The sequence below is a fragment of the Xylocopa sonorina genome, chromosome 1 (assembly GCF_050948175.1).
Source record: "Xylocopa sonorina isolate GNS202 chromosome 1, iyXylSono1_principal, whole genome shotgun sequence".
NCBI lineage: Eukaryota > Metazoa > Arthropoda > Insecta > Hymenoptera > Apidae > Xylocopa > Xylocopa sonorina.
This window is the reverse complement of record NC_135193.1, coordinates 17,907,434-17,935,338: the sequence shown is the minus strand read 5'-3', so window position 1 is coordinate 17,935,338 and position 27,905 is coordinate 17,907,434. Positions and strand designations below refer to the sequence as shown.

Here is a 27,905-nt window from a genome sequence, read left to right as displayed (position 1 = left end):
CTTTCTTTTTTCTCTTGTCTCCATCCATTCTCTTCCCCCGTTGTCAACGCGCGCGCGGAATTGAAACTCGCCAGCGTGATCAATCAATATACCATCGTGATCAATCAATATACCATCGTGAGAATCGCGGCACACATAGCACATCGAGTATTTAATTAGGTAGCGCGTGTTATTTGGTTGAACGGAGCTCTAATTACTTTTTGCCGACGCCTGTCTATCTACCGGATACATCTTAACATTAACATGGGAATTAAACTATCGGCCGTTTCGATACCGTCGCTACGGGAATGTCAGCTTGAGACAAACGTAGGTAGTACGCACGATTTCACAGAGACACTGTGAACAGTCTCACGCCTCTTGTGTTTCTCGTGCGACTCGCAAAATCGATTCACGATTGTTCACTGAAGGTGTTGATACGATTAAAATAACGATTGGGATTAAAATAGTAATAATAATAATTAGGCGTTACAAGAAACGATGCGGATAATAAAAGTAATAGGAATCATTCTGGTTTAATCTGCAACTAACAAACCTTTCCCGGTCTCAATTTCTTTGCCTTCTTATTATATACAGGAGCGCTACGCGACAAAAATTAAACCCGGTTTAAGAGAGTTATTCAAGTATATATCCTGCCCTTGAGCCTTTACTTCAGACTCGTCGAGTTCCTAAGCTGTGACTAACTTCCATGATTATAGCCTCCTCTATCATCGTCTCGCGGGTGCTCGATCGTTCTTCATGCGATTTGCGTAAATATAAGTTACTCGTGGTTACTAGAAACGCGATATAGAAATATAGTCAGACAGGCCTGTTCGAGTAACTTTTAGTTTCAGCTATAGTATAAAAAAAAGGTTCCTATGAACAAGAGGCAGTCTCTCTATGTCAGCGCTTCGTACTACGGAACAGAGGCGCGCATTACGATTCACCTTTTATCCTTTCGCTTTCCTTGATGCTCGTTCACAGCGTTATCCCCTTCCGTTTCACTCTTTCATCGAACAACTTCTTTCGTCGATCTTCTGCCGGCGTTAAAAAATTTTTACAAAAAGAAACGGAGATATCGAGAATGGTCAACGTCACTGTGCTGTTCCGCTCGTAGAATGAACATTAAAACATCGTACAAATTGAACGACAGCGTAAAATCGATATAAAACGTAACAAGATTAGTACGAAACATCACAGCGTGTAAATCGAAGTGAAACGAACGTACATAAAGCGCGAGACGGGAGAAACGTCGTAATAAAAAATACCATAAAATAGTTAAAAACTTATCGACACGATTGTACCAGTCCATTTTTCGTAACGTCAATTAGTAAAATAAAAAAAGAATCGTATCGCTCGCGCGATGTCCTACCGTAGGCAAAATGCCCAATTTTATCAACGATACAAAGCGAGTTTGATTGTAATTCGAAGCATTATCGGTGATTGTTTTTTAATCGACCCTTCTGTGGAGCAATCTGACGCGTAATCGTCGTTGATTAACTTGAGAAAACGTGACGCGCGCTTAAACTTAACAATGAGCATCGCGTTCTAATCGGCAATTAATTAGTCTTTGAGAAAGCGTCGTATTACACGTCAGGCTGCTCCAAAGTCTCGAGCTGTTCAAGAAAATGCATAAAAAATACCGCGGTTTGATTTGGCTCGAGGCGTAAGCATTACACTGGAAACGCTGCTACGAATTGCTCGACAGATTCGCCGGTGTTTCTATCGTTACGTGTCGGGGGCGAATATCTTGACGGTGTCCTCGGAATTGTTCGCTTTCGAGCGCATCGCTCGCCTTCTTTCCTCGATCAGTTGCCTTCGGGCCTGTTCCCTGGCCTCTCGCGCCTTCTTGTTCGCCTCGCTGTTCGCCGTCGATTTCGGCTTGTGAATCGGCGCGACGCGGCGTTTCGCCGTCCCACCGTTTTGCGCCGCTGTCGTTACTGCCTTCTTCTCTGGCACGGTCTGAAAAACAGTTCAAAATTCACTCCAACGATTAGTGGCTGTAAATTATTCGCCTCGACAGGACTGAGAAGCGTTAACAGGGGTCAGGGCTCGATCTGGAAAGTTAATTTAAATGAGAATAGTAGAGACAGGGTAGATAATGAGGAAACCGAAGGGTAGTTAATGAGGAAAACGTACTTATGGAAAGATGACTCGTTTCAAACTTCTTCGATACAGTTCCTCTGAGATTAATTAACTGCTTCGGCTCTTCGTTGTTTCCGTATTTTTTACGAATTAAGAAACAATACCGGAAGCACAGTAGAGAGGGGACTTTTATTCCACAAATGCAATTGAGGGTACATTCGATCGCTGATTAAATTCAATACGAATTATACAAAAGCCTGGGATCCAGGAAATACTGATTATTCGAACCGATTTTTAGGAATATCAGAACGAGACTCAGAACACCGTAGACGTACAAATACAACGATAACCGACAAAGGGTTCGATTCGATTTGAGAAATGTACAGAGCTGTCTGACTTTGACTTGGAAGCTCTTGGTGTCCGACAGATTCGATTCAATCTCGATACTGTCGGGAAATAATTGTATGTATTTCAAATCTTCCAAGTAACGATTCACGTTAAACCCTCTTTTCAATGGCACGTAATCATCGAAATCAATGGACTTGATACTCGTGCGGCTTTTTCGCTCGGACAACGGACGAACAACAAAGTCCGAGTGAACGTGCTGAGAAATGTCCACCAAGACATTAGCGTTAACATCGGATGACCCCAAACTCTTTGCAATTAGACTGTAGCTTAACTTTTTTACATTAACGCGATTTTTTAATTTCGAACCGCTACGTTTCGCGACTTTCGACACGATCTCAGAACTTAAGGGGGACAATAAAACGGACAATATGTTTTGTACGTTCTCGTTTTTGGCCGACCATTTTGAGATGTTATTCGTGATATTGTTTAGAACAATAGTGGATTCATTTTTGGTGTTCATTACGCAGGATCGTAAATTGCTGGAAGAAATTAAGCATTGTATCGAAAAATCACAATTTTCATGTATAGGTTCTATTACTTCGCTGATAGTTCCGGTCTCATTTTGTAAACTAATAGAATTTGTATCCTCAACGTCGATTTCATTCGCAAAATTATCGTTAAGATGGTTATTTAAAGAGTTAGATGTGACATCTCGAGGAAGGATTTTTCTTAAAGTTGCATCCTCTTGACTCCTGCAAATTTGTTTCCTTCTCTTATCGTAAAACTTCATTCTTTCCAATTTTTCGGACTTGCTCGAGGTTGCGGATAAATTCACCAGATTACCGGTATTATACACTTGTCTCAATTGACGTAGAGTTTCACAGGACAATGGAATGAAGGGCTTCGAGTCGCTGAGTCTCCAAAAGACACTGTCCGATATATCAGACGAAACTTCTGGTTCTTGCTCGATTATTCTTGGAAATTCTTTCGCTTGCTCCTTCACCCGTTTCTTACGTTCAGTTCCTTCTGGTTGTTTTTTACGTTCCGGTTTCATTACCCGACTTTTTACATTCCACACTCCAGCAAAAGTGCAGTTTTCTTCGGGCGTAGCGGTTTTCCATTGCAATTTGTGCTTATCGTCCAAAGAATCAAGATTTGACCATGCATCGGTCACGATAGAGAAGTTACTTTTTCTGTCAGAGTTACGACTCACTTTCGTCGCATTTTTCGTTCTGTACAGATGAGAATTTCTCTCTGATTTGTATGACACACTTTTCGTAAATGATTTAGCAACATTATCGGAATTAGAATCACCCGACAAGATTCCCTTTCGCGTTTGCGATGGTTGCTGAATGTCGCTAGAGAATTTAACGTTACGCGCGAGTTTCTTAACGTTTTCTTTACGCGATGGTGACGGAGATTTGTAAGGAAACCTGTCATTTTTCGACAGAACGGAAACTTTCTCTTCGTCCCTTCTTCGGGTATCGACTGGTTTTAAATTATGGTAATTATGCTGGACGACAACACTTGATTTAATTAAATCGCTTTTTCGTTGCTTGTTTTCTGGAGTATGAGATCTTGTTCTCCGATAATCTTTCATCTTCGTTTCGTGCTTAAGATTCCTACCTACGGGACTACAAGATTTTACCTTCGATCGTACGGTTTCTTTCTTTTTTTCGACAGTTGTAGTTTTTTTATCGGATAAAAAGTTCTCTTTTGAATCGGAGGTATAACTTTTCCCGTCTTTTATACATTTTTTCGTATCTCCGGTTAATGGCTCGGAGCATTTTTTTCCTTGTTGTTTACCGACAGGATCGTCATTTTTTTGTTGCTCGCACTCATCTTTTTTAAATAACACCTCGAACTTTGAGGAGAAATCGTTGTCGAAAAAATCGCCACGAGGATATAAATTACAGGAATCTTCGAAGTAAAAGGGTGTCATGTTGGCGTGCAATATGTTCGCGTAATTGACGACGAACGAAGTGGTTGGTTGAATAGGGAAATTATAATTTTCTACTGGCTGTATCCCAGTCGCGCTATCAGGCAGGAATAGAATATTTTCGTCATAATTCTCGCAATGACTTTCATTTTGCTTCAAACTTTTCGACAGCGTTAAAACTTGAAAAGCGTCGTCGCATAAACGCGTCTCGAGGGGGAATTGTTCAAGCGTCTGATTCGATTCTTCCGCGTGGCTAGACGTCGCGATATCGAATCGTACACGTTTATCTTTGACAGAATGCGAGGAGGATCTACGGGAAGGTATGTTGGCTCGCTTGATACGATCGGAATTGTAGTGGGGGTAAGCATTTCTCTGCGGAGGCATCTGGGAATGGGATGTCCGAGGGTGAACGGAATCTGAACATACCTCTTGCCACTGGGAATTTCGTAGCTTTTCGATTTGATCGAAGAGCTCGTTTACTTGAACCACCTGCAGCATCACCATGTCCCAAAACCCGGCTAGATCCTCGTTCGTCGTCGGGAACTCCTCGCCAGGCACCTGATTCTGAAATAAAGAGATAAACATCGGATGAATATACGAACCGTATCGAAAATTGTACCAAGTGGAATATATCTACATGTAATGGGAAGTCTTACAATGTTCTTCTGGCACAGGCCCTCGAACTGTTGCATCTTCTGCGAAGCCAACAATCTAGCTTTGCCCGCAGCTGATCGCAGTTTTCCGGCTGCCTCTTCCGGAAGTGCAACAGTATCGCCGCTGGCCAATTCCGCTTCCGCCGACGCGGCTAACGAGAAAAGCCTATCCGTTTCCTGTTTCAGCAGCTGTAACAATCGAGCAAGAAATGTCGGTGAACCATTTCCTTCTACGCGGTGCTCATTATTCTCGCCGGGTGTACCTTTATGAAGTAATGTCCATTTTTCTCCTCGACCGTTTTCTCCGCCTCTTGAACCTGTTTCGCCACGTTCGTCGAGCTGGCGCTCGGCTCCAGCACGGGCAACACTACTTTCGGCGCAGCCGGTTGCTGATCGGGGATGCTGGTCACGCTGGCATTCAACTTCTGCGCGCTGCTATCCGCTAGATTTCCATCCAAATTCGAAGCCGCCGGTATTTTTGGTTTCTGCTCAACCTTCCGTGACCCTGGCGTTACCCTGAGAATTAGAGAAACTGGTAATCGTACCTCCATCCTTCTTACAACAGTTGCAACGGCGTTTCTGCGCATCGAAATTACCTCTGCAAAGGTTTTAGAATTTGTTCCGAGCCATCCGTGGCTCTCCTAGAACTAACTACAGGAAGCTGGGCTCGGAACTCCGGTCTCAAGTGTCTCAACACTGGAAGATTCTTCAGGGACTCCTCGGTATTCGCGTTCTCCGCCGACACGTCGTTGTTGTTGCTCGACTTATTGAAACTCTCGCTGCTGTTCAGTCTGCTGGTGCTGCGCTTGAAGAAGAAGCCCTGTGCGAGCGCCCCAGGACCGTAAAGTCGCTCGACCCGTTGCTGAATGAAAGATTTCTCGCTGCTCGTGGTGTTGTTCGTCACTTGACTTTCCATCTCCTCCGACGATCCGTTCAATATACTCGTGTCGCTGAACGAGGCGTTTGAAACTGCAAACGGTTGATCGGAAACGATGATTGGATGCTTGATTCTAATTCGCGAAACGTTGGACGGCGATTGAAAGCTTACGATTGGCGCTTGCTTGCTTCGGAGAGGATATCGTGAAATGCTTGTTCTGTTGACTGCAGGACATCATCTGCGACATCCCAGGACTACGTTTCACGGAGTTGGAAGGTCGAATCGGGCTAATGTCCGGGAATCCTGCGTGTAATACGCCCTTGTCGACCTCCGAATACCCCTGACATATACTTATCGAACTTCTCGACTCCCTGTAAGCCTCCACTTTGCACTCCTCCTTCAGACCGTTCGAGAAACCGTTTTGTCTATCCATCGCTAGGGGCGAGATCGACTGGCTCTTAGGCGGGTAGAGGTGCGCTGGCACGTCGAGATTCTCGTTCGATCTGAAACGTTTCAACGACCATCGGTCACGTGTGAATTGTCGGACCGAGAAGTACGGTTTACCTAAAACCTGCTGGACTGGTGTCTCTGGTGATCAACCTGGTGCCAGGACTGCTATCCCTCGAACGAAATCCGTCCCTGAGCTTGCTGTCGTATCGATTGATTCCTGAGTAGCCGCTGATGCTGCAGGCCAGGCCTAAATAACTCGGTTTCTTCACTGTCAGCTGCTCTGGTTCCGGACTGCCCCGATGACCATTGCTAACGTTTAATTTCTCATCTGGCGACAAGTGGGACTTCTGCAGCGTTTCACTGCTACCGTTTGCTAGATTATCCGGCGAGGACACCGAGTCACCGTTGCAGGATAAAGTCAGACTGTGCAACGTCTTCTTCGATACAGTGTCTACGGCGGTGTTCTCTGTAAAGCGGAGACTTTTATTGAATCCACAGAGGCTGCTCCGACAACGAGGAGGCCTGCTTTTTCCTCTACTTATTTCCCTGATATACCTGCTTTCCCTGTTTTTCACGCACACACGCATACGCACGCACTTTCTCTCTCTCTCTTTCTCTCTCTCTCTCCCTCTCTCTTACTCTCTGCAAGCTGATATTCATGTTAGAAAATAGTAATTCTCATACGTATGGCACGCAATGCTAACTGCAAGCTCCGTGTCGTTTGCACTCGACGCGGATTTTTCAATGGCCCGATTGCACGATCCAAATGATACACTTTAGCACGAATCCCATGGACAATAAGAAGGGAAGGCGAAAGAAAACCACCTGATATGGAGAAGCGATACGCCCGACGGAAAATCGAAGCGGACGCGAGAAGAGCCCGCGGAAAGGCTGAAACGTGCCCGTCCGAAACGCGACACAGGAATAACCCTGGAATGGCGAGAAGAGGCTGGTCGACTCGCGATGCAAAAGAGACAAGGAGACCGACTCTCTCCGCATCTCCGCTGCTCTTCTTGGCACCGAGGATAGAAAGAACCAGTGCCCTCCGCGCGTTCGCCTACGATCTAAATTCGATCGACACCCGTGGGGTCGGGCGAAAACGAACGGATCCGCAACTAGGCGGAGGGAAACCGGTGACCTTGGACGTTTCAAGACCGCCCCGCTTGAAATTGGTCGCGAGGGCTGGTGAACGCCGATCGTACTTACGTGGCCTTCGACGCGTCAAGTGCAAGGTCATCCGACGACGACCCCTGAATTCCACCGCTTACGCCTCAAACGCCTGCTATTTCCTCGCGGATCACTCTCCGAACAGCCTCTAATTCGCTTAACACTTTGCTGGCCGCGAAACGCGACGCAGCCCCTCGAAGACCCTTTCGAAACCGTGCGCAACAAACATCGACTCGTTGCCATCGCAAGAGAGGAACGATCGCGATCAAATTTCTGGTGCAGCCAGCAAAGTGTCGAGTACGCCACGTCGCCTACTACATACCGCGTAATCAATGGAACCCTACGTCCTGTTTCCTCGTTAGCTTCTCTAATCTGTCCTACAGCGGGATAGACGGATACGCGGCGTGGTGGCAGAAGAAAGGTGAAAGCTAATAGCAGAGAATCGGTAAGCATCGGTGAATAGCCAACCTGATCGGTCGGACGCGGATTGATCGACGTCCAGACTGCAGCTGCCGATGCTCTCCTGGCTAGTCATGTTAGGATGATAGCTGGTGACGATGTCGATGGCGATTTTCGGGTCCGGGTCGAGGCGGCGGTAATTAAGTGGTTGCACCGCAAGTGACAGCGGTCTCGTGCGGCGATTCGACCTGGTGCCGGCGGCGCCTGGGACCGACGGCGTCAGCGTCGCGGCGCAGCAGTCGCCGACGTCCTCCAGGCCCGCTACCTCGCCGCCACCGCGCGTCTGCCCGCTAGCTCGTCGACGTTCCTCGTCTCCGCGGTCCTCGTGCACGCTGTTGAGTTTTTTTCCCTTTCGTTTCTTTTCTTTTCCCTCCGCGATAATTCGTTTCGTTCGATCTTTCATTTACACATCTCTGCTCCCAACTAATTGATAAGATCGAGTTTAACACCGTCTACGAGGAATCATGCCAGGCGGTGTATCTATTGAAATCTTTGTGTTATCCGTGACACGTTTCCTCGCGCGTAAAAAGATGATGGATCAAAGAATTGTACCGAAGCGAATTGCTTCGCGACTATCATCCCCCGAAGCAATCGCGACGTAGAATTCTGTTGCGACGCCTCGATACTCTCGAGCTGTTCCACTGTACCTCGCGATCTATCTCACGATCGAACACGATCGGAGATCACGACCCGTTGTTACTCGAACGATCTAGTTTCTGTCTCTTCGAGCGGGGAAATTATTAACGGCGCGTAAACTGTCGGTGGAATCCCGTGGCACGTGAAAGCGGAACGAATTAGCATGGAGCCTTGAATCACCGGTGCCGTTTTGTTCTCGTTTCAACGACAGAAACCGCGCTGGCAGGTGGATCGACTTAGTCGATCGATGGAACGAATCTCGAGGGCATCGCGGGACATTAATTGGAAGCTGGTGCTGTCTCGCATGCGGACTCTAATCTCGGTGCGAACTATCACCGGGTCGTTTTAATCGAGAACGATCTGAGTCGATGTTTATCTCGCGATGCAGATCTGAATTGAGAGTACGATATCACGAAATTTGGTTTCCGATCGAGTTGCATCGTTTCGTGAAAAATCTTGCGATTCCTCTCGCAATCGCGGGGAACAATGAAAAGATTACTCAACGAGATCGCAGGAATCTCGGTTAATTTCGCGTCGTGAAACGTGCCACCGCGATCGAGCGAACAATTTTTCACCGTTTCGAATCACGGAACGAGAACGGTCCCCGTGATCCCGCGGGTTTAAAAAGCAAATAACACCCGCGTAAACTCATCCCCGTGGATCTAATTTTAAGATTCGACCGATGGCAGAACGCAGACGAGACGGACGTAATAAATCGACGCGTCTGTTAGCGCACAGCACGAGCTCCCGCGTTTCCATCTCTTGATACAAAGGCTACTTCCTTTTTTACAACGCGACTCGCGGCGCTCGCAAATAGCGATGAAAACGAGACTGCGTTCGAATGGACTGAAAGCTGGGGGGGGCAATCGGTAAATAGAATCCGCGAAAGTTCAGGATCGGTGAAAGAGCAGATGCTCCTCGAGAGATTCGACGTTTCACATCGCCATTTGCTAGCGTTCGCTAATTGGTCGGTTAATTGTTACGGTCGACTTAACGCGGCACTAATTGCACGCTAATCGACGACGAGGCCCCCTGGCGATTTTACACGAATCGCGCGGGGCTGCTCTGCACAATCAGAAAGGCGATTCAAGCTGGTGCATCGATCGAGTACAATTCGCTCGCGAGAGAATCGCATGCATTTAAAAGGAACGCGAGGTGGGCTGCTGCGCGCGGCGAGGGAATCGATGGATAAATCGAGCGGTGTCGCTCGTTCGATTCCTCCCATCTAGTTGTCACACTACAGATTAATTAGATATGCTGTACAGTGGTACGTGGCGGTTTCTAGCATCCGTGTAAAGGACAAACACATCGACAATGTACAGAGTGAGAACTTTCGATCTTGTTAAAAAGTGAGACTGTTAGTTACACACACGGCACATCCTACACAACCAAATAACACTTTCCAAACGACAGGTTACACGGGATCCACTTTCTTTCGAATGTTCCGCAGCCTGTGTCGTTTTTTTTACCACGAGTCGCCCGGTGCGTGATGTTTATTTAACCGTAAACGAGTTAGAACGGGTCGAGAAGAAGGCGTTGCGTGTGACGTGCAGCGAAGCGGAGGTATACATATGCCAAGATAGTGCAAGGTGATCGAATCATGCTTGATCGTGAACGAGTTGATCATGAATGTGGACGCACACGCGTGGGAATGAACGAGGAGAGGAGAGAGGGGCGCGAAGAACACCTCTACGCGCGCCTCTACAAAATGTCAAAGCGTCACGCGAGGATCCTCGTGTCCGTCGATCGAGGAAACCGCGTGTCGATCGGAATCCGTTTCTTCAGGCGAAGCGATCGTCGAACGTAACGTGAACGAGCACGGGCTGCGAGCAAGCCCTGAACACCGTCTCGAGGGTAAAAGGAGATATCGCCGGTCGCGTTTGAACGGAGCCGCCAGTGGAAACAGTGAAACTATTGTTGAGTAAATAAAACGGCTGGTTGCATCCGCGAGATTCTCGTTCGCTAAACGGAATTACGCGTACAGTTTCACGGTGAGTTAAACGGAAAATTACTGGAACAAAACGTTCGACCTGACGCGCGTTCGAGTACTTACAGAAATATGGAAACCGATCGCTGGAAACTATCGCTAGTACCCGCGAAGAGAAGCGATACGATCGGTGAAACTGCTCGAGTGAAATCAATAGGAGACGTGTAAGTGGACAGGCTTGAAAACCACTACTCGAGGAGGGAAAAAAAAACTTGTCGTACCTCCTACGCCAGTGTTTCCAAAGCAGGAACTTCGAGACGTTCTTTTTCGTCACCGGGTTCACCGTGTAGGTGCCGCTTTCAATTTTCAAAGGCATCTTCGACACACTCGCGACCGTGCTCGACGATCATCGACTGCCGCTCCCGATCGTCTTCACCCGGGAATATTACCCCGTGCTCGATATCGGAGTCGAATAACGCGTCTTCCTATCGAGATATCGATTCGAACTCCTCCTCTAGATTTCCATTCACGCGGAATCGCTCATTCCTCGTAGCAAGTTTCCGGCGACTTTGCACCTTAAAATGTTGTTAGAACCAGTTCTACGCGCTCCCTCCTTCCTCCATGCGACAATGTTTTCGAGTATTGCTCCGCCACGGTGGAGAACGATGACACCAACTCGAAAACTGGAGCGGTATCGCGTCGAGGATCGTCGCGGATAGAACTTAGCGCGTTCCCAATTCTCCCGATGAATCACGTACGAGAAGAACGCTAGATAGTAGCGTACCAAGTCTTTTTTAGTCCCCGAGGAGGTCTGTAAGCGTGGCAAGAACTCGCGAATGCACGTTGCTAGGATGACTAGTTACCGAAGACTGGCATTCCCGTCTCATCTCTCTCTTCCGCGGCTCAAACGCGCGCTCTCCCTCTCTCTCCTCCCCCTTGATCTTTCCCCGTGCCCTCGCCACGAGGATATTTCGGGAGCACTCAAAAAACCACGAAAGCGCACGACTCGCTTCCCTCCGCGACCTCTGCTACCAGCCTTTTTCACGGCCCTCCGGAACACGCGTCGCCCATTCCTGCCAGCTAAACACATTTTTTCATTCCTCCACATCGACGTCCAATCAATTTTTCGCTCTCCTACACCTATGCGCGGCGAAGCGAACTCTGGAACGAACGAACGAAAGACTGCGTCTTTCGAATTTCAAGACTTTCCAGTTCAAATGACCGTATGCACACGTACACGTGGTCACAGACTTCGTTTTGCTATTTTAGTATACGTGCCTTTTGTGCAAAAAAGGAAAGTGGAATCTGGACAATGCAACGGTTGGAAAGTTCGCGCGTAGCGAGACACGCGACGAATCGGTGGGCTGTAATGGCGGGGTTGAAAAATATGGGGGTTGGCGGCTTTGGTGCACGTGTCCGACACGCGCGTCGTTTTCCGCAGGCGGTTCACGCGCCGCAGGAGTGGCTCGTGCGTTCGATTTCACGTTCGTAAGAGCAGCAAAGTATCAGCCAGAAGAGTTCGAAGGGTTAATAACCCTCTCTTTCCAGAGGCCTTTTCAGAGACTCGCTCTTTAACCGCCGCCGCCTTTATGGCTGGCGTAACGCGCTGCACGGCCATAGCGTACGCGGAAACGGTTACGGTGCTTTGAAGTGGTGGCTTGGAAATTCGTGAGTTTTCCCGAGTCTCCTAACGGGTGTACCAAAATTGAAAATCTCTGCCCACGCGGCAAGATTTCCTTTCCTAGAATGTTGAAAAGTAAACTCGTCTGGATTTAAATTCGATTATCGCAAAGCGCACGTGATCGATAATTATTGACCGTCGATTTATCTGGGAAAGTACAATTCCCGTCCAGAAGCATTTTTACACAAGCGTCACGTTTTCTCGCGATAAAGCCCGCGTGTGTCAAGTACACTAACCGTTACAAGCTACTACATCGTGTCCACTTTTGATGTCACGTACCGTTCGACATTGTCTTCGAAAGTAGATTCCATCGCGTCCCAGTGGACGGAAGTCGAAGTCGCCCAATAATTGTTTTCTTAATCGAAACTCAAATGTTTACACGTTTATTTCCACGCGTTGACACGCGGATCGTTGAAACGCAGACGTTCCCCAAAACCAGGGACGCTACCCTTGATTCCTTCCCTGACTGCGACATGCTGCAGCTTGTCGGTTTCAATTACCGTGCCCATAAATCACGACCAGAGCGTTTGCCTCGGCGTACGAAAATAACCGTGGAGAGGATAGAGTTAATCTACGGTAGGCAGCCGAAAAATCCTGGTCCACCGTTCAATTTTCTCATTCGAGGAAATCAGGCGCCGGTCGTTCGAACCTCGGACGAACCGATCGGTCCCCTAAGCGCGCTCGTAAAAATTCCACGCGCGAAGGGGTCGGTTCGCGCGGGTTCTCGGCAGAAGTCGGGCTCGTTTCATGCGAAACGAATGCATCCCGGCTGACCGAAAAACTCCGCGGACGACATAAATACGGTCGACGTACACGCATGACTAGCGTGAAACAAGAGCCGCCGTCTGGGAATGCAGAAAGCGCGGCTATGAATTCAAATGCAATATGGTGCGGTTGCGGCGAAGCCCTCGTAACGGGGGGTGCAGCTGGGCGGATGGAAATTTGCGCGGACCGTTCCCCAGAGTCGTCCGAACGATCGACTGTCTGCAAACCTCGTGAAATTTGTCGAATCGCATCGCGGTCGCTTTCACGAATGACTCTGATAACGCAATTTTATCAGAGACACGTGTTTAAAGACACCCAGGACCGGATCTTGAAAGAAAGATCATGGTTGCACAGCTTTCGTTCGTTAATATCGCAGACCGCGTGCAAACAACTATTCTTCTCGTTGAAAGGCGAGAAACAGTGCATACAGCGGGCACTAAAGCACCTGAATTTATCTCGTCGCGGACAAGCAATAACTTAGGTCTCGAACGTGATAAGATATCGACGAGTCAGCGCTCGGTAGCTCGTTTCACTGTTGAAATATAACTACGTCAAACGTGTAGGCAAACAACGCCGAGATATTGTGCTACACCGTCGTTGCTGGACGCTGGAAATTCTGCGGATGAAACAACCTGTACGGGCGTATTATTGTGCAGGTCGCGTGTCCGTCGAAGATAGCACCTTATCAAGTATGCCGAGTCGTGTCTTCCGAGTCCCTTGCTCTCCGACACCTCCGTCGTTTTTTCCGTTCCTCGATCGTCCCTTCGCTCGAACGACCAATTTCTATCGGGAGAACCTTCTTTCCAGTCGTTCGAAGCTGTTCGTCCGGGAAAGGAAATTTAAAAGCGAACTAACGCCGCGTCAGGAATTTCGCGCTCGATCAGATCGGTTCCGACTCGAGGATTTCTCCTAGGCGTATCTGTTTGCTGAGCGAACGGAAAGCTGAACGGCTACCCGAGACACTGCGAGCCGCAGGTGTCGGCTAACGCATTAATTTCGCAAAGTGTCCACGTGTACGCGATGTCCGCGTGCCTCTAATCGTCATACATAATAAAGATTGCGATGCATTCAGCCCGCGTCACCATTGGACGGAATGAATTCCGAGTAATTACGTGTTACTTAACGAGCAAATAACGAGTTTCACTCTTCTCGCCGTCGGATCGAACGCAGAACTTCGTTTCTGTTTAATTTCTATTTGACGATCGACGGCTGATCGACGATAATCGAAGGTCGGATCGAGCCGATGTAATTCGATGAAACGCGAATTGGATTATCACGTGCTCGACGACAGCACGGTATCTCGAGCAGCTTGATTTCTGTTGTTGATCGATTTTCGTTTTATCGATCGCGATACGGCAAGAATCCTCCGATTCGAAGAGGATACGCGCGGTGCAACCGGGTAACTCTACCCTAGAGAGTCGTGGTCGAGAGCTCGCGAAGTATATTGAGTTACGAAATGAACGGTAAATCGAGGGGAGACGGGCCTAAAATAGAGAGCCGCTGCCACCGCGACATGGTTTAAATACCGGCGTTAAGACGATCTTCCGGTTATACCCACGGGCCACGAGGATGCCTGCGCTCGGACAAAAGCGTGCGCAATCGGAACAGAGTCACGGTGTTAGACAAATTTTCCCTACATACGCGTACACGCGTGGCAAACAAATAAATAGACGTTTCTGGAGGAGTTCGCGATAAAAACGGGGAACGTGGACGCAAAGAAATCGGTCCACCGCAAAGGCAAGTATAGAAAGGTTCTCCAAATAACCGGTCCCACTGGAACAGAAACGTGACGAGTCTCTCTCGTCCAGGGTGGATCTCGAGAGGGCGATCCTTCTTTTTCGGGGGAATCACTGGATCCAAGTGCCGCTGGCGTAGCCAGGGGTAAGTGACACCGGCTGAACTCTCCCGTTTCTATATATAAACGAAAATAAACCAGAGTGACATTTGAACCGCGCTCTCTTCGTCTAGCGCGGACGCTCTCCCCTGGTCCCCCCCCCCCCTCTTCAGGCCGCGACGACGGTGTACCAAAAGGGAAACGACGTTGCAGCGTCGCGACGACCGCACGAGAAAAATTGTGTCAGCTAAATTAGGCGAACGCCGTTCTCCGCCGCTTTCAGAACCGCTCCTTTTCTTTTCCTTCCCGCGTGCGCGCGGTTTCGTTTACATTGGAAACGCGCGGCGATTAATCAATCCCCTGCCAAGCCACCACCAGGACTACGGGGCCCCGCCAAGAAAGCGAGCTCGCGGTTTTTCTGCGCCTCCGTCCAGCCGATCGAGAGAGGAGCTCGACGATCTCGACGTTTTTTAAACGTAACGAAGAAATCGAGGAGGAAAATTGATATTTGGACGCCTCCACGGCCGCCCTTTCTTCGATCGATCGATCGATTCCGTCGCTTCGCTTCGAGCGTGATTCATTCCGCGCCGTGTAGGTGGACGTGTCGCGCGTGATTGGCAAATATGTTTGTCGGAGCCGCTACGTTTCACGTAGGCAGGAAAGTTTTACTTTCCCTTCTAAACAGCCTTAAAATCGTTGGTCGATAACCTTGCGACTACGCCGTCGCATATTAACGAACGACGATATATTTAACGACGCGTCGCCCTCTATAGCGGTCTTCGCGTCCTCCCCCGTGTCGATCCGAATATTACCAAGACGATGCGTTCGTCGCGTTCGTCAGCGTTTCCTAAACGATTCTAATAAAGCGGCGCGCGGAAATCGCAAGCATTGTTTCGACACGCGTCAGGAATAACGATTAGCAACGCTGCGATACGCTCGTGCGTTTAACAGTCGCGGCTCGTGGCCCCGGAAAAAGGCGCGATTATTCCCTTCGATCATCCCCGTCGCGCCTCTCCAACGGAAACACAAACAAACAATTCTCTCTTCTGGTCGACTGTTCGAGGGAGAAAAAATATACTTCGTGACGAGGAGTAGGTTTCTTCAGGACGCGACGCAGACACGCTCGGATCGAAAAATCGCTTGTAAATACCGTGTGACAGATACTGACGCTTCGACAAAGAGGAAAACGAATTTTCCCGAAGTCTCGCGAAATCGAGGCTCGATTTTTGTCGGACAGCGACGACTGCCGCTCGACAATTCCATCCCAATTCTAAGGTCCGTTTTAAACGGCGATTTTTATAGCGGCGCATAAATATCTCGGGGCAAGCTATTGGCGGCTCGCGACGAGATAAATCCGTATTTATTTGAGGGTCGACATTCGGGGTCGGTCGGTTTTGGAAATCGGTCGGGGAATGCCGGCTCGCTTTATTTTTATCGCGAATCGCGTGCGGGTTGAGGCTCGCTCGCGCGAGATGCGGGGCAGGAAATAAAAAGGCGTGCGCGCGGTCGCACGTGCAACGGAAGAATGCGTAACGAGCACCGTTATTAATATATGGTGTACCGGGGGATTAATATCGTCTCGGATGAAATCACGTCCGCATTGTCAAACAACGTTGCACCCGCGGATAGATGGTATTCCGGACGCGGTGGTTCGACGCACGTGGATTTTATTAAATCCGCCGTTCACCGAACGCGCTCGTATCTGCTCGATCTACAACGACACGCGTTTCGAGACGTTCCGTATTGCTGCGCGGAGGGTTGAACACTATGGTCGGGTGGACCGATTTAAATGAAGATACTTGAAAAATTAGAGCCAATTGGAGCTACTTTCCAGCCTTGGATACGAACCGTGCATAAATTGAGCGTGGGCTCTTGTCGTTCACGACCTAGAATCGCGATGGCCTGGCTCTCCGTCTTCCGTCGAATTTACACGGAGATTTATTGGATCGAAAACCGAGGTGTGCAGCCGCGGGCTCTCTTCCCCCCCCCGGGTCGAGCCTCGTCGGGATCAAGTGGTCTTGTTTAGAACTTGAAATTGCAAATTTCGCCGCGCTAAATTAAGGCCTCAGGTTCGTGACACGGCATTCTTCGATGCTGATTCACGGGACGAGCAATGACTTCGCTTTTAACGAACGAAGATTCCGTCGTTGAAAAGCGTTCTCGTTTTCGCGGCGCTCGCGGAAAAATGAATGAAGGCTGGCTGCACGCCAACGTGAATCATCCGCGTTCGTTCAATGAAAAGATACAAAGGAACATCATGATCATCCGTGCTATTTTTGGTATTGCGTGCAAAATGCGATCTATTTCTTCTAAATGAACGGTGTTAATGAATGAGAGAATCTTGTTATTTCGTGGACGGTCGTATGCGACATGAGACGATGGTGCTAAACATTGCGTGCATTTGCCGAGCACAAAACTATGTACACTAGGGTGGTTCTTTGCGATCGAACGTATGCGTTTACCAAGAACTACCCTAACCTACGGATTATGTGTACGGTATTATTTGTCTTGTCGATTACCATTATTATCCTCCTTAACGACTACATGTGTAACACAGAAAACCCATATCCTCTTACTTAACATTCAGTTTCGAACGAAATAAGAACATGGACACTCTAAAGGACGTAACAAAACAGTGGGTTCCCAGGTGATTTCAAATGAGAGAAGACAGAAGAGAAGACTCGCGAAAGTTGATTGTAAAACACAACCAATCCCGTAATCGTATCAGAATTGCAGAGCACGCGAGTTATTCCAACGTCGAATAATCTGCAATCGTAAATTACTACCGACGTAGCTATAATCATTGCTCTTCGAGGCACCGATTAATTATCATCCATTGCTTTGTCTGCAGCTGCGCGCTACCCCGCATACCACTTTACTCTCTCTCACTTTCTCTCTCTCTCTCTTTCTTTCTCCATACGCGAGCTCGATTTATCACGTTTTCCTCTGCACAATTCCTCGCTATCCACCCATTCATGCCTCGATCAAAATTCTCGCGGCAGACGCCGGCTAGTCTGCGCCATAACCATCCCTCTGCAATTAAAATTCCCGCTGTTTGAAGAAATCGGGGTCGACACGGTCCCTGAAAGTCTTCTCGTTTGAAAAACGGCCAACGAAAGCGCGAGCTTTTCTTCTGTCGTCTCTGTTACGCGTTCACCAGGGCACGGAGCAGGGCGGGAAAGCGGGAAGGGTGGCGCGGGGAACCGGATTTCCGAAAAAGGGAAAGCGTCTCGGGACGCAGGTTGCCTGTGTGCGTACGTGTCGCGAGCTGCCCTCACGCCCCCGCGAATGCGATAAATTATACGAGGAGGCGGGAGCGAAGGGGTCACCATAAAAGAACCTGTTACGTTCCAGATATTAATCCGGCGAGCGGGCATGAAATCGACTAACGCCGCCCGCTACCCCCTCGCTGTTCGGCATAACAATAGCCCCATGGAAAATGAACTTTGCACCCGCTCCCAGTCCTCTCGCAGTGCCTCGAACGTTAATCGTGCACCTACCTACTTGTTGATTCACGATCGAGCCGTCTATTATTGGACTCCGCGGTTTTTCCAAGGAACTAACGTTCCAATCCGTAGCGATCTTAGCCACGTCAGATATTTCGTAGCTCGTCGAAGGAAGCCTGCCGTGTTTCAAGCCCAGATAATGATCAACCTATAAAACGAAGCGCCTACCACGCGGGAGGGGTCCTCCATCGGTCGATAACCTGATAAAAGACCGAGCGTGAATGGGGTTGTCCCACGATCCAATTCGACCGATCCTATCGTCCGTTACTACGCGATTAAGCTGACGTCGGTGATCGCGTAATAAAAGCGCGTCCGCCAAGACGAAATATCGAACAAACAGGGAACGCGAGTTACGGCCGGCTGTTCGCGCAATTAGGCTTTCGTTCCGTTTCCTTTTGCGTCGAGCCGGCGAATCGGTGACGGGGAACTCGCGCGTTACCACGGCTACCACGATAATACCAGATGAGCTTTTAATTGAATCGTTATCCCGTAAATGGAGAACACGTGGGTACTATCGATAACTGCTCGACTGGCTCTAAGTTAATGGTGGCTTCCGTTCGATTAAAGTACACTTTCGGCTTCTCCCGTTTCGTAAGTAGCACTCTTACAGCCGCGAGGAAACGAGATTACGACGAATCGATGAGATCGTCGCCTCGAATCGCTCTTCGAAAACGGAATCGTGGAATTCCTTCGACTAAAATCTACTCTTCAGGTTTTTGTCCGGTACGACGAGAGGAAGCAGTCGAGTGCGAACTCTTTGCGGTTCTCTATCCTTTTTATCGATCGTCCAGAACCGGTACGTACGATGTTTCGTGCAAAACGAAGGGCACGACGACAAAGGAAAGGGTCCCCGGTCTGGCGTGGTTTCTGTGCTCGCTACTGCGAGAGCTCGCTGGGATCGCCGTTTCAACAGAGAAGAACGACGCTTAGAAAATGGTGTATAAAACGTTCCAGAGTCGAGGCGGGAAAAAGTGGCTGAAAAAACGTGGCCGCTGGAAGAAATAAGGTCGAGGCTTCTCCGAGAAAAAAAATGGATCGCGCTGTTCAACGTCACGCGAGACCACTTTTAATCTCCGCGTAATGGCGCGACGTGTTCCCACGGAATTGTACGTGCACTTCCTGCGCCGTTTCGAGACTGCAACGGCCAGGCTACGAACTCTCGAATCGGCGAGAGAATCCGCGATACTCTCTCTTAACGAGTCGGCTCGCGAACAACGAAATACCGCTCGATGGGGATGAATGCGAGGGTAATTGCAATGCTACGCGCGTGCCACCTGCAGCTGTGACTGGATTAGAGAGATTGAAGTCTAACGAAGACTAAATCGACGAAGAATTAATCTCTTGTGTCCCGTGCAATCTCGCTGGCCGCGAGAGGCCGGGGCAGAAAAGAAATTGCAATCAGCTGGTCGCAGATGCGACGCGTGAACTGAGAATGCAGCAGCTGCTCGATTCCGTGGCCTTTTATTGCCAACTGGCTTTTATTGCGCTCGCGTCGCCGATACGAACGTACGCGAGCTCTGTTCGACTGGTCTCGAACCTCGCAGACTGCAAGAAAGCTTTCTTTGCTCAGGGGATATCCCGATGCTTCCTCTTTAATTACCGCGGAAATGAGAACTAGCCGCACCGCGACGTCGTTTGCATGGAATTACGCGACATCGTTATATCCAACCCTTCGGCTACGTCAGCGGTTGTGTTATTCTAATCGCTTATGCTGCTCGAAGCTCATTACACGATCATTTCTTCGAATCGTTTCGTCACTTGCGGTTAATGAAACAGTGAATACTTGAAAGCCTCTCCCGTATTTCGTTCTAGTCGTAGCTCTGTTTTTTTTTCTCTCTCTAAATGCAGCAAGTACGTGCGTCGAATCAAAGCGCACGAGTGCCAGAGTAAAAAACGAGTTTCGTCGATCGTGGAACTTACGTCACTGCTCGAATAACGCCGCGGTGTTTACACGAGGACGGGGACGGTGTTCCACTTTTTACAGTGAAATTTCCTGCTGCTCTAGGCAACAATGGCGCGCGTCGAAATGGAGCGTCCGCCGTAGGAAGTAAAACGTGAAGACGGTTTCGACGAGAAAAAGGACGACAGGCGGAGGTGGTAACGATCGATTCGAAGACTCTGATCAACTCTGGCCAACCAAAGTGATTCCTTCTGAGGAACACCAGCTCGTTTCCGTCGATCCCGTCGCACTCTACTGACGAACGATGCCATAAACGATTCGAGTGCCGCTACACGGTGTTCTCTAAGCTCGAGAGAAAAGAAGAAACGCCGCACGGCATATTTCGCGGCGACCGACCACGTATTCGAGCGTATCGCCGTTCCACGTCCTTACGAAATTATTTCCACGTTTCGTAGCTTCGAATACACGAATGCTCTCCGCGTGCTCTTCCATTGCATTTACGTAATGGAGGTATTTTAGAAAAAAGAAAAAGGAAAAAAGATTACGCAACCGTAGCCGAAGGGTAAACAGTACATTACATACTCGCGATATGGATCGCGATTTTCAAATTAATTGTCTAATTAAAAAAGATGAATGGTAAAAGTGTGCTAGCTGCATTCCTCGTAAAGGTTACTAAAGCGCGTTTGCTCCAATTTCGATTGAGTTCTTGTTAAGGGAGAACCAGTTAGACGAATCGAATTAATTCGATTCACGTGGAAATAAAAACGATCTCACGAGGTCGATAACTGGAATTTATTGCCATATAGGACGGCACAGCTACGCGGCAGCAGGTACAACGCGAGAATAATTACGCCGGTCACGCAATGTTATAATTTTCTTGTTTTTACGCCCAAGCCACCCTGCTCGGAGGGGAGAAAATTTAGAAGTGTTCCAGATTATTGGTGCGAGCTTAACGTACACGAAACTTGCAGGAAAAATCGGCTAGGCGGATGAGAATGGATCGTACCTTCTTCAGGTCGATGAAACAGGTAACGGTTTGCCTCTATACCAGGTGTCTTGACGTGTTTTCAACGTCACTTGACGGGACACTCGTCTCTGGCGGCTCGAAAAATGTTTATTCTTCGATAGCGAGCGATGGAGATCGAAACTCGAGGCGTGAGATGCAAATACTCTTCCTCCGAAGGATAATCAGAAGTGGAAGAGAAGTTATAACCAGTTCTTTAAGTTAGAACGCGCAAAGGTGTCAAATAGATAGGTCACCGTGTATAAGAAACGTTTACATGGCAACATTAATGGACGTACTTTGGATTTAACAGTACACTTAATGCCACGACCGACAGGCTCAGTGGTTCGAGTGGCGTAATCGTTAAACGAGCCACTTGGCATCTTGTCGAAGGTATTCCATCGAAGGAGGAAAAAAAAAGGGGGAATGACCTACCTCATCGCGAGCAAGTCACTCGAAATTTCCACGACTCCGTCTTATCTGAATTAGCATTACTGGTGAAAACACCGTCGATCGTCACGTAGCGCATTGTTCTTTTTATAAGTCACTTATCAATGTAAAATTAAATCGCAAGAGTGCTACGCTGGCAGTCGTTTAACAAACATCCTGACTTCGGTCGATCATTATCGGGCAGAGGAACACAGCAGTGGTTAAAAAGAAAAACAAACTGTGACGTGGGAGAAACGGGGCTCCCTATGGCAATCGATAGTCACTTATAGACGGAAAGAATCTCGACGTATATACGACTGAGGGAAACGCGTAAAACCGTACGGGAAATTGAATAATCGAAGAGGCTCGCTCGTAATAGAAAAATTCCATTCGACTCACCTTTATTCTCCGCAACGCGTTTCGTGGATTTCAAAATTCGAAAGCTCCTTCACGCCATAATCGTTACAGTAGGGCACTAAGAGTCCGGTTCAAGGTCACGATAACGAATCGAGGGAATAAACGGGAATCGTAGGGACTCTGAGTCGAAGACGAGTCTTTGATAATGACAGCTGAACGTGACGGATCGAAAGCTGGCCTTTACAATGACAGTTTAGATACCACTTGAAAGATATCGCTTCACTGGCCGTCCCGGCACAACGTGCTCCCGACACAAACAAAAGATGACTGAGCGATCCTCGGCACCTTAACCGCCTGTTTACCTCGTCGATTTCAACCGCAGGACCCCACCCTTTCGTTATTGAGCTTATCGACGTACAGCGAACAGGCAACGTGCATTTTCAGGAAAAAAGAGGATTGCGTGTTGACAGATCTTGGGGGATAAAAACGCGGAGAAGACGAGACTTGTCACGCTCTGTGTGTGTATGTTTCGCTTGTGTGTCGTTACTCACGTATGCGTCCGTCGTTCTGTTGCTCGGTTTCAGGATTGCCAGGGTGTTCTTTGCACAAGGATTTCACACTAATCGAACATTCGACCTGATTATATTACACTTTGTATAATTTTACGGCCAGGGTGTGCCCCGAATTTCCATGCGACCAACGGCATCCGTCAAACGTGAACTACTGCCGCCATCTTGACACGATCGCTCAACGCGACGCTTCGCGGCGAATCCGCGAACTACGACAGAGCTGCGCGGACTATTCAAAACGCTCCAATTTCCTGCGCGAGATGTTGTACCTTTTAAAAAATTGATTGCTCTCGAAATTATTCGACTCGTGCTGTATTTTATATCGCACGTGTGAAAATTTATACACAAATCTCATAAAATACGAAAGGTAACGACGGTACATCGTTTCTTACTAGTTACTTTAATTATATCGATGGAACTGGTTGTTAAAAAAATGTGAATTATTTAGCAATCACAGATCAGATTTCAAAATACGATATTACCATTAAAGTGTATTTAAATAAATGTAATACTACTACGCGTCGCGAAAGAAACACAGTAAAGTGTATAATTCGCAATCAATTTTCAGCGAAAAAAGAAGTTATAACATTACCGTTTTCATTTTTTTCATCATGCGTAGTCGCATACTACGATAGGTTATAAAATTGATCAACGGTTCTTCTGACTCTCGATAAATTTGACCATGTGAATAGCATCATTTTACTGACAAAATTGTAGGGAAAAAGAAAAAAAAAGACGAATTTTGCTCGTATTTGAAACCACCGTGACATTGAAATTTTGCATGACATGACGTCACATGATACGAAATAAGGTTAGGTACGTATCGCACGTAGTGAGGGGGCTGTGTATGGTCAGGGTTCGCGAATAATTCGCGACGTCCCTGGCTTCGATCGAATCAACGTTTTCGCCAGCGGTAGTACCAGTCCCTGGGCAGAATGCAACTGCGTGGTGATACGGAGCGATAGACCTAATTCGCTAAATTTGGACACACGTGTAATTTCTGGTACGTAGTTATCGGGAAAAGGACTCGCGACTCGTTCGTTGGTCATTTATTTAAAGAATCAATGAAACCACGGAACGCGGTGGAACTTAATTAATCGACTTTTCGACCGACTGCTTTCAGAACACGTGTGGGTCGAGCGACCACGTGGGCCGCGTGTATCGAAAAGCAAGTGCCGCATCGTTCGGTGAGTGCATTTAGACGAGCTGTGATATTTGTATAATCTGCACTCTACACCTTTGCAAATAATGAAATGCCTATTTTTTAAATAAATCTCATCTACAGCAAGCATTGTCATCTGTCCGATGTCCCGTTAATTAACATCAAAACCGTTAACCTTCGATGATGATATTTGCAGAAAGATAAGCGGTGCTCAGGAATTTTATATTTTTACAAAAATCTCATTATCAATGGATATTGGTTACGGCTGTTGAAATATGTAATGTTATACACTTTGTCACCAGATAAAAGAAATGTGATATAGCTTAAATCAATTTATAAAAGTATTTTATAAGTAAATTAACGAGGGACATGTACTGCTGATGCAAATACAAGAGTAAAAAGACTGACAGAATTAGAATATATAAGTAGAAATTCTTCTTGGGTGTCTTAAAGGAAGAGACGAAGTAATGGCTGAGGAAGAACCGCAAGTAAAAAAATTAAAGCATTCTGTCATCTCTGATTTCATTCTATCGCCTGACTTTCAGCAGCAATTCTTTGAGAACTGGCACAATTGTACCGATGTAAAGGTAGAAAACCTTGAAATTATATCGAAACCTTTTAGAGTATGTAGAATTTCAAACTTTCTTCGCAGCGAAGAGTTTATGGATGAGATAAAAAATGAATTACTGGATATTAAGAGTAGAAGAAACAGCATAGATCTTTATCAATTTGAGCAAACCAGTGATCTTGCTAATGTCGACACTGAAAATTTAAAGCTACTATACGAGACCTTTCAAACAGATTTTGCAACATGGATGGAAAGAAACACGAAGATACAGCTTAACAAGAAAATATCCATGTCAAGTTCTTGCTATTACGATACAGATTATTTACTCTGTCATGACGACAATATGGGTGACCGCAGAATTGCTTTTGTGCTGTATCTCTCAAAAAATTGGACCGAAAAAGATGGAGGAGCTCTGGATTTGTTTGATACGGATGAACATAACTTACCTAGAAATGTTGTAAAATCTTTGATACCAGAGTACAATTCCCTTGTATTTTTCGAAGTTGTAGATAATTCTTATCATCAAGTAGCTGAAGTAACATCACCTGATAAATCACGTTGGTCCATTAATGGTTGGTTTCATGGACCACTTAAGGAAAGTTCCAGGCCTCCAAGACCAGAAATTGAACCCAACTACATAGAACCATCGGATGTACGAGTGGATTTGAACGACTGGGTAACAGAGTGCTATTTATTTCCTGGTATTGTTAGAGAAATTCATCGAGATATGGAGGAAGAATCGTTCGCATTTTTATCCGATTTCTTACGAGACGATATTTACGAGAAACTCGCCACAGATTTGACTTCAGATGCGATCGTTTGGAAGAAGGTTGGACCAGCTGATAGTCGTAACTACGAAGTGGCCGAGGAAGAAGGCTTGCCAGAGTTAGTAAAGAACTTCTGCGACATGTTCAAGTCCATGACGATGTTCCAACTATTAAAGGATTACACGGAACTAGATTTGGTGCCAGAGAAAGAGACGATGAAACCCAAGATGGTTTTGGAGCTTCAGAGGTGGTCCAGTGGTTGTTACACTCTGATGTGTGACAAATCGGGAAACGATTCCGTTCTCCTCGCGAGCGATCAAAAATCGAATAGTAACGGATGTATGAGTCAGAGCGATGAAATGCAAGAAGATGGATCGGAAACATTGAGCAAAACTAGCAAAGAGGATCAAGAGAAGTCGACGCCGAGGAGTGAGCATAAGATTATGGAGTCAGGTTGCAATACTCCGATGAGCACTAAAGGCGATGAGGACATTGACGAAGACGAGATATTGAGGAAGATACTTAAGGCGAAATCACCGCGGTCGAAAAAGAAAAACTTTTTACAACAATCCACCTCGTCGAAACTGGACAGTCTCTCGCCACAGAAATCAGCAAGGATTCTCGATACCGACGATTCCGATGTATCCGATATCGGAGACTATTTATCCGATCCCTTGGACTGTTCACTGGAATGTTCCGATCAGGAAGAAGAGATGGACGATGCGAACACTTCCGAATCTGGAGCTCTCGATGTAATAATTCAATTTAATACAAGTCACGTGTCCGAGGACGACACCATAGATTACGTTGATCCCAAAGAGCAAGAGGGTGCATTGATTCACGTGCCGGCGAAAGACAACCACCTTTGCCTCGTATACAAGGCGTTAGGCACTTGCCGCGTCCACAAGTACGTGAATCATTATTGTACAGATTACTTCTACAATCTGATTTGTACATATTATGAATAGTAATTACGCATACCATTCGAGTTGTCTCGTATGCTCCTTGGACAAGTTGACAACCGTATAATGTACCGCGGACAAGAAGCGTCCGTTTGCAGCATGTATCATAGTATTCGTATTAATAAAATTGTCAGTATTTATCGTCGAGCAACTCTATCTCTCTTGTTTATTTCTACCCTTACGAACTACGTATTAGATGCTCGATGGAGTTTACTTGTAATCAGAATGTTCGTGCGTTTTACGGAAACTAAGGTGGAGATTAAGACCACAGTGCAGAAAACATTCTCAGTTATTTATTGGGTGTGATACATCTATCGTTTCTGTTCACTTATGGAACTAACGTTAGGTGCAGTTAGGCTACATGCAGGGTTTTTAAAGTATTCGATTTTTATGATGCAAGGGATACTGAGGGGGTGGGGGATGGGATTCGGGAGCAGTTCGTAGTTGTTCGTTGAATGCAAAAGCGGTAAAAATTGTTGTACTAAGTATTAAGAAAAGGGAAAGAAAATGAAATGAAAAATAAAGCTTACGATTCTGAGGCGTTACTACACTCGTTCTCCGATTTCTGCACTTGGATCCTGTGCTGCGAAGAATTTTGCTCTTCCTTACTTTCCTTAATGACTTTCGCGGTGACCTAGGACGTAAAATCTCTCGGTAAAAATGACACCGACGAACTCGGACTATCTTCTTCGATTGTCTTCTTTTCAAGCCATTCGAAGCGGAAACCATTAATGGGCACGCCTTCGATTTATTTTCGTTCCACACGACTTAAACCAACAATCGATCGGTTCTAATCGCGCGAAATACAATGCGCGACTATCGCGTAACCATCTCGTCGTATTGGAACAAAAATAAAGACACTACCAAATCCTTGGCGCTTAGCATGAAAATTACCTGAGAAGTGGCGGGGATTCCAGCCATTCGTTTTCGCAGCTCGTTCAGCTGCAATTCCCTCTGGAAGCTGACGTCGCTCTCCTGCGAATCACCGCGTACTCCATCGTTAATCGATTCCGAGGAGTACTCTACCTGTACCCAGGGGCAAATCGTCGGCGAGGCTTGCAAGGAATTTTTGCTACCCGGCCGTGAAAGTCGAGGGGAGAGTCGTCGTAGCAACGAGATGAGCTTCGACCTGCAAGAATCGCGTTTCCCTGTTAGCTATCGTTTAGAGATCGAGTACGCAGCGATCGAACGTCGGCTACTTTGTGCTGGGTGTCTGCAGATGATCGGAACTGATCGCTCCGCTCCTCGAGAGGTGCTCCGCGCTACGGGTGGTGTCCCTCCAGTGCAGTTTGTTGATGGATCTTCCTACTCGCCAATCGAGGCTGGTGCTTTGACGAGATTGAAAGGCTGAAAAGCAATTTAGAATGCCGCTCGTGTAGCCCGAACACCTAGTTAGTACGATAACGGTACAATATAGCGATCATTCCGAGCAAACAATTCAGCTCACCTTGGTCGTTCGTCGACTGGCTGATCCTCCAGTCCAAGGAGCCGCTACTTCTATTCACGCTATAAATGTTATCACAGGATTTCGTTGCGAGATACGTCGCGTGGTGTCGACGTCTGAGCAGCTTCGACACTGGTCCCAGGTTCCTGAAATCCGATCGAAACGTCAGAGCCGAGTAAAAATAATCGGGTGAACGGATGAACGGAGGGGTATGGAACAGAATACGTACTTTTTGAATTTCCGTGTCTGCTCGATAGGCGGTTTACTGTCGCAAACTACCACTTTGACTTCCGGTTCCGGACAATACGTGCCCACGCGAATGTGGCTGTAACCGCTACGGACACCGTCCACGGACCGGAAGTTACCGCGCTCGTTCGAAGGCACGCGGAGGATTTCGATTTTCGGTCTCGCCTCCATGGTTTTCTTCTTCTCTACGCGACT

The 27,905-nt window shown here is 47.4% G+C and overlaps 2 protein-coding genes across 4 annotated transcripts; one reads left to right on the top strand and one right to left on the bottom strand.

Annotated features, from left to right (window-relative positions):
• Nucleotides 1-1,031: 1,031 nt before the first annotated feature.
• LOC143432589 (uncharacterized) lies at nt 1,032-27,905 on the bottom strand. The gene is made up of 13 exons (XM_076909312.1): nt 27,694-27,905; nt 27,468-27,610; nt 27,220-27,367; nt 26,915-27,149; nt 26,551-26,654; nt 7,964-8,286; nt 6,443-6,794; nt 6,050-6,381; nt 5,598-5,970; nt 5,265-5,517; nt 5,005-5,190; nt 4,775-4,912; nt 1,032-1,938 (listed from the first exon to the last, which is right to left on the bottom strand). Exons 1-13 carry the CDS (start codon nt 27,879-27,881, stop codon nt 1,705-1,707), a joined length of 3,009 nt encoding a protein of 1,002 aa, XP_076765427.1. The 5' UTR covers nt 27,882-27,905; the 3' UTR covers nt 1,032-1,704.
• Nucleotides 23,423-26,171, top strand: Sud1 (Prolyl 3-hydroxylase sud1). Of its 3 annotated transcripts, XM_076909351.1 has the most exons (3): nt 23,423-23,564; nt 23,685-23,748; nt 23,847-26,171. In XM_076909351.1, the coding sequence occupies exon 3, from the start codon at nt 24,191-24,193 to the stop codon at nt 26,024-26,026; it is 1,836 nt and encodes a 611-aa protein (XP_076765466.1). In that variant the 5' UTR covers nt 23,423-23,564; nt 23,685-23,748; nt 23,847-24,190; the 3' UTR covers nt 26,027-26,171. The 3 variants fall into 3 exon arrangements, with proteins under 3 accessions (XP_076765466.1, XP_076765465.1, XP_076765467.1); XM_076909350.1 differs by having other exon boundaries at nt 23,685-26,171; XM_076909352.1 differs by lacking the exons at nt 23,423-23,564; nt 23,685-23,748 and having other exon boundaries at nt 24,173-24,310; nt 24,376-26,171.

Coding starts and splice junctions, on each gene's coding strand:
- Sud1 (XM_076909351.1), top strand. CDS start 24,191: ATGGCTGAGGAAGAACCGCAAGTAAAAAAATTAAAGCATTCTGTCATC.
- LOC143432589 (XM_076909312.1), bottom strand. CDS start 27,881: ATGGAGGCGAGACCGAAAATCGAAATCCTCCGCGTGCCTTCGAACGAG. Junction 27,150..27,219: donor CTGCAGACACCCAGCACAAA/GTAGCCGACGTT, acceptor CGATTCTTGCAG/GTCGAAGCTCATCTCGTTGC. Junction 8,287..26,550: donor TGTAGTAACGCCTCAGAATC/GTAAGCTTTATT, acceptor AAAACTCAACAG/CGTGCACGAGGACCGCGGAG.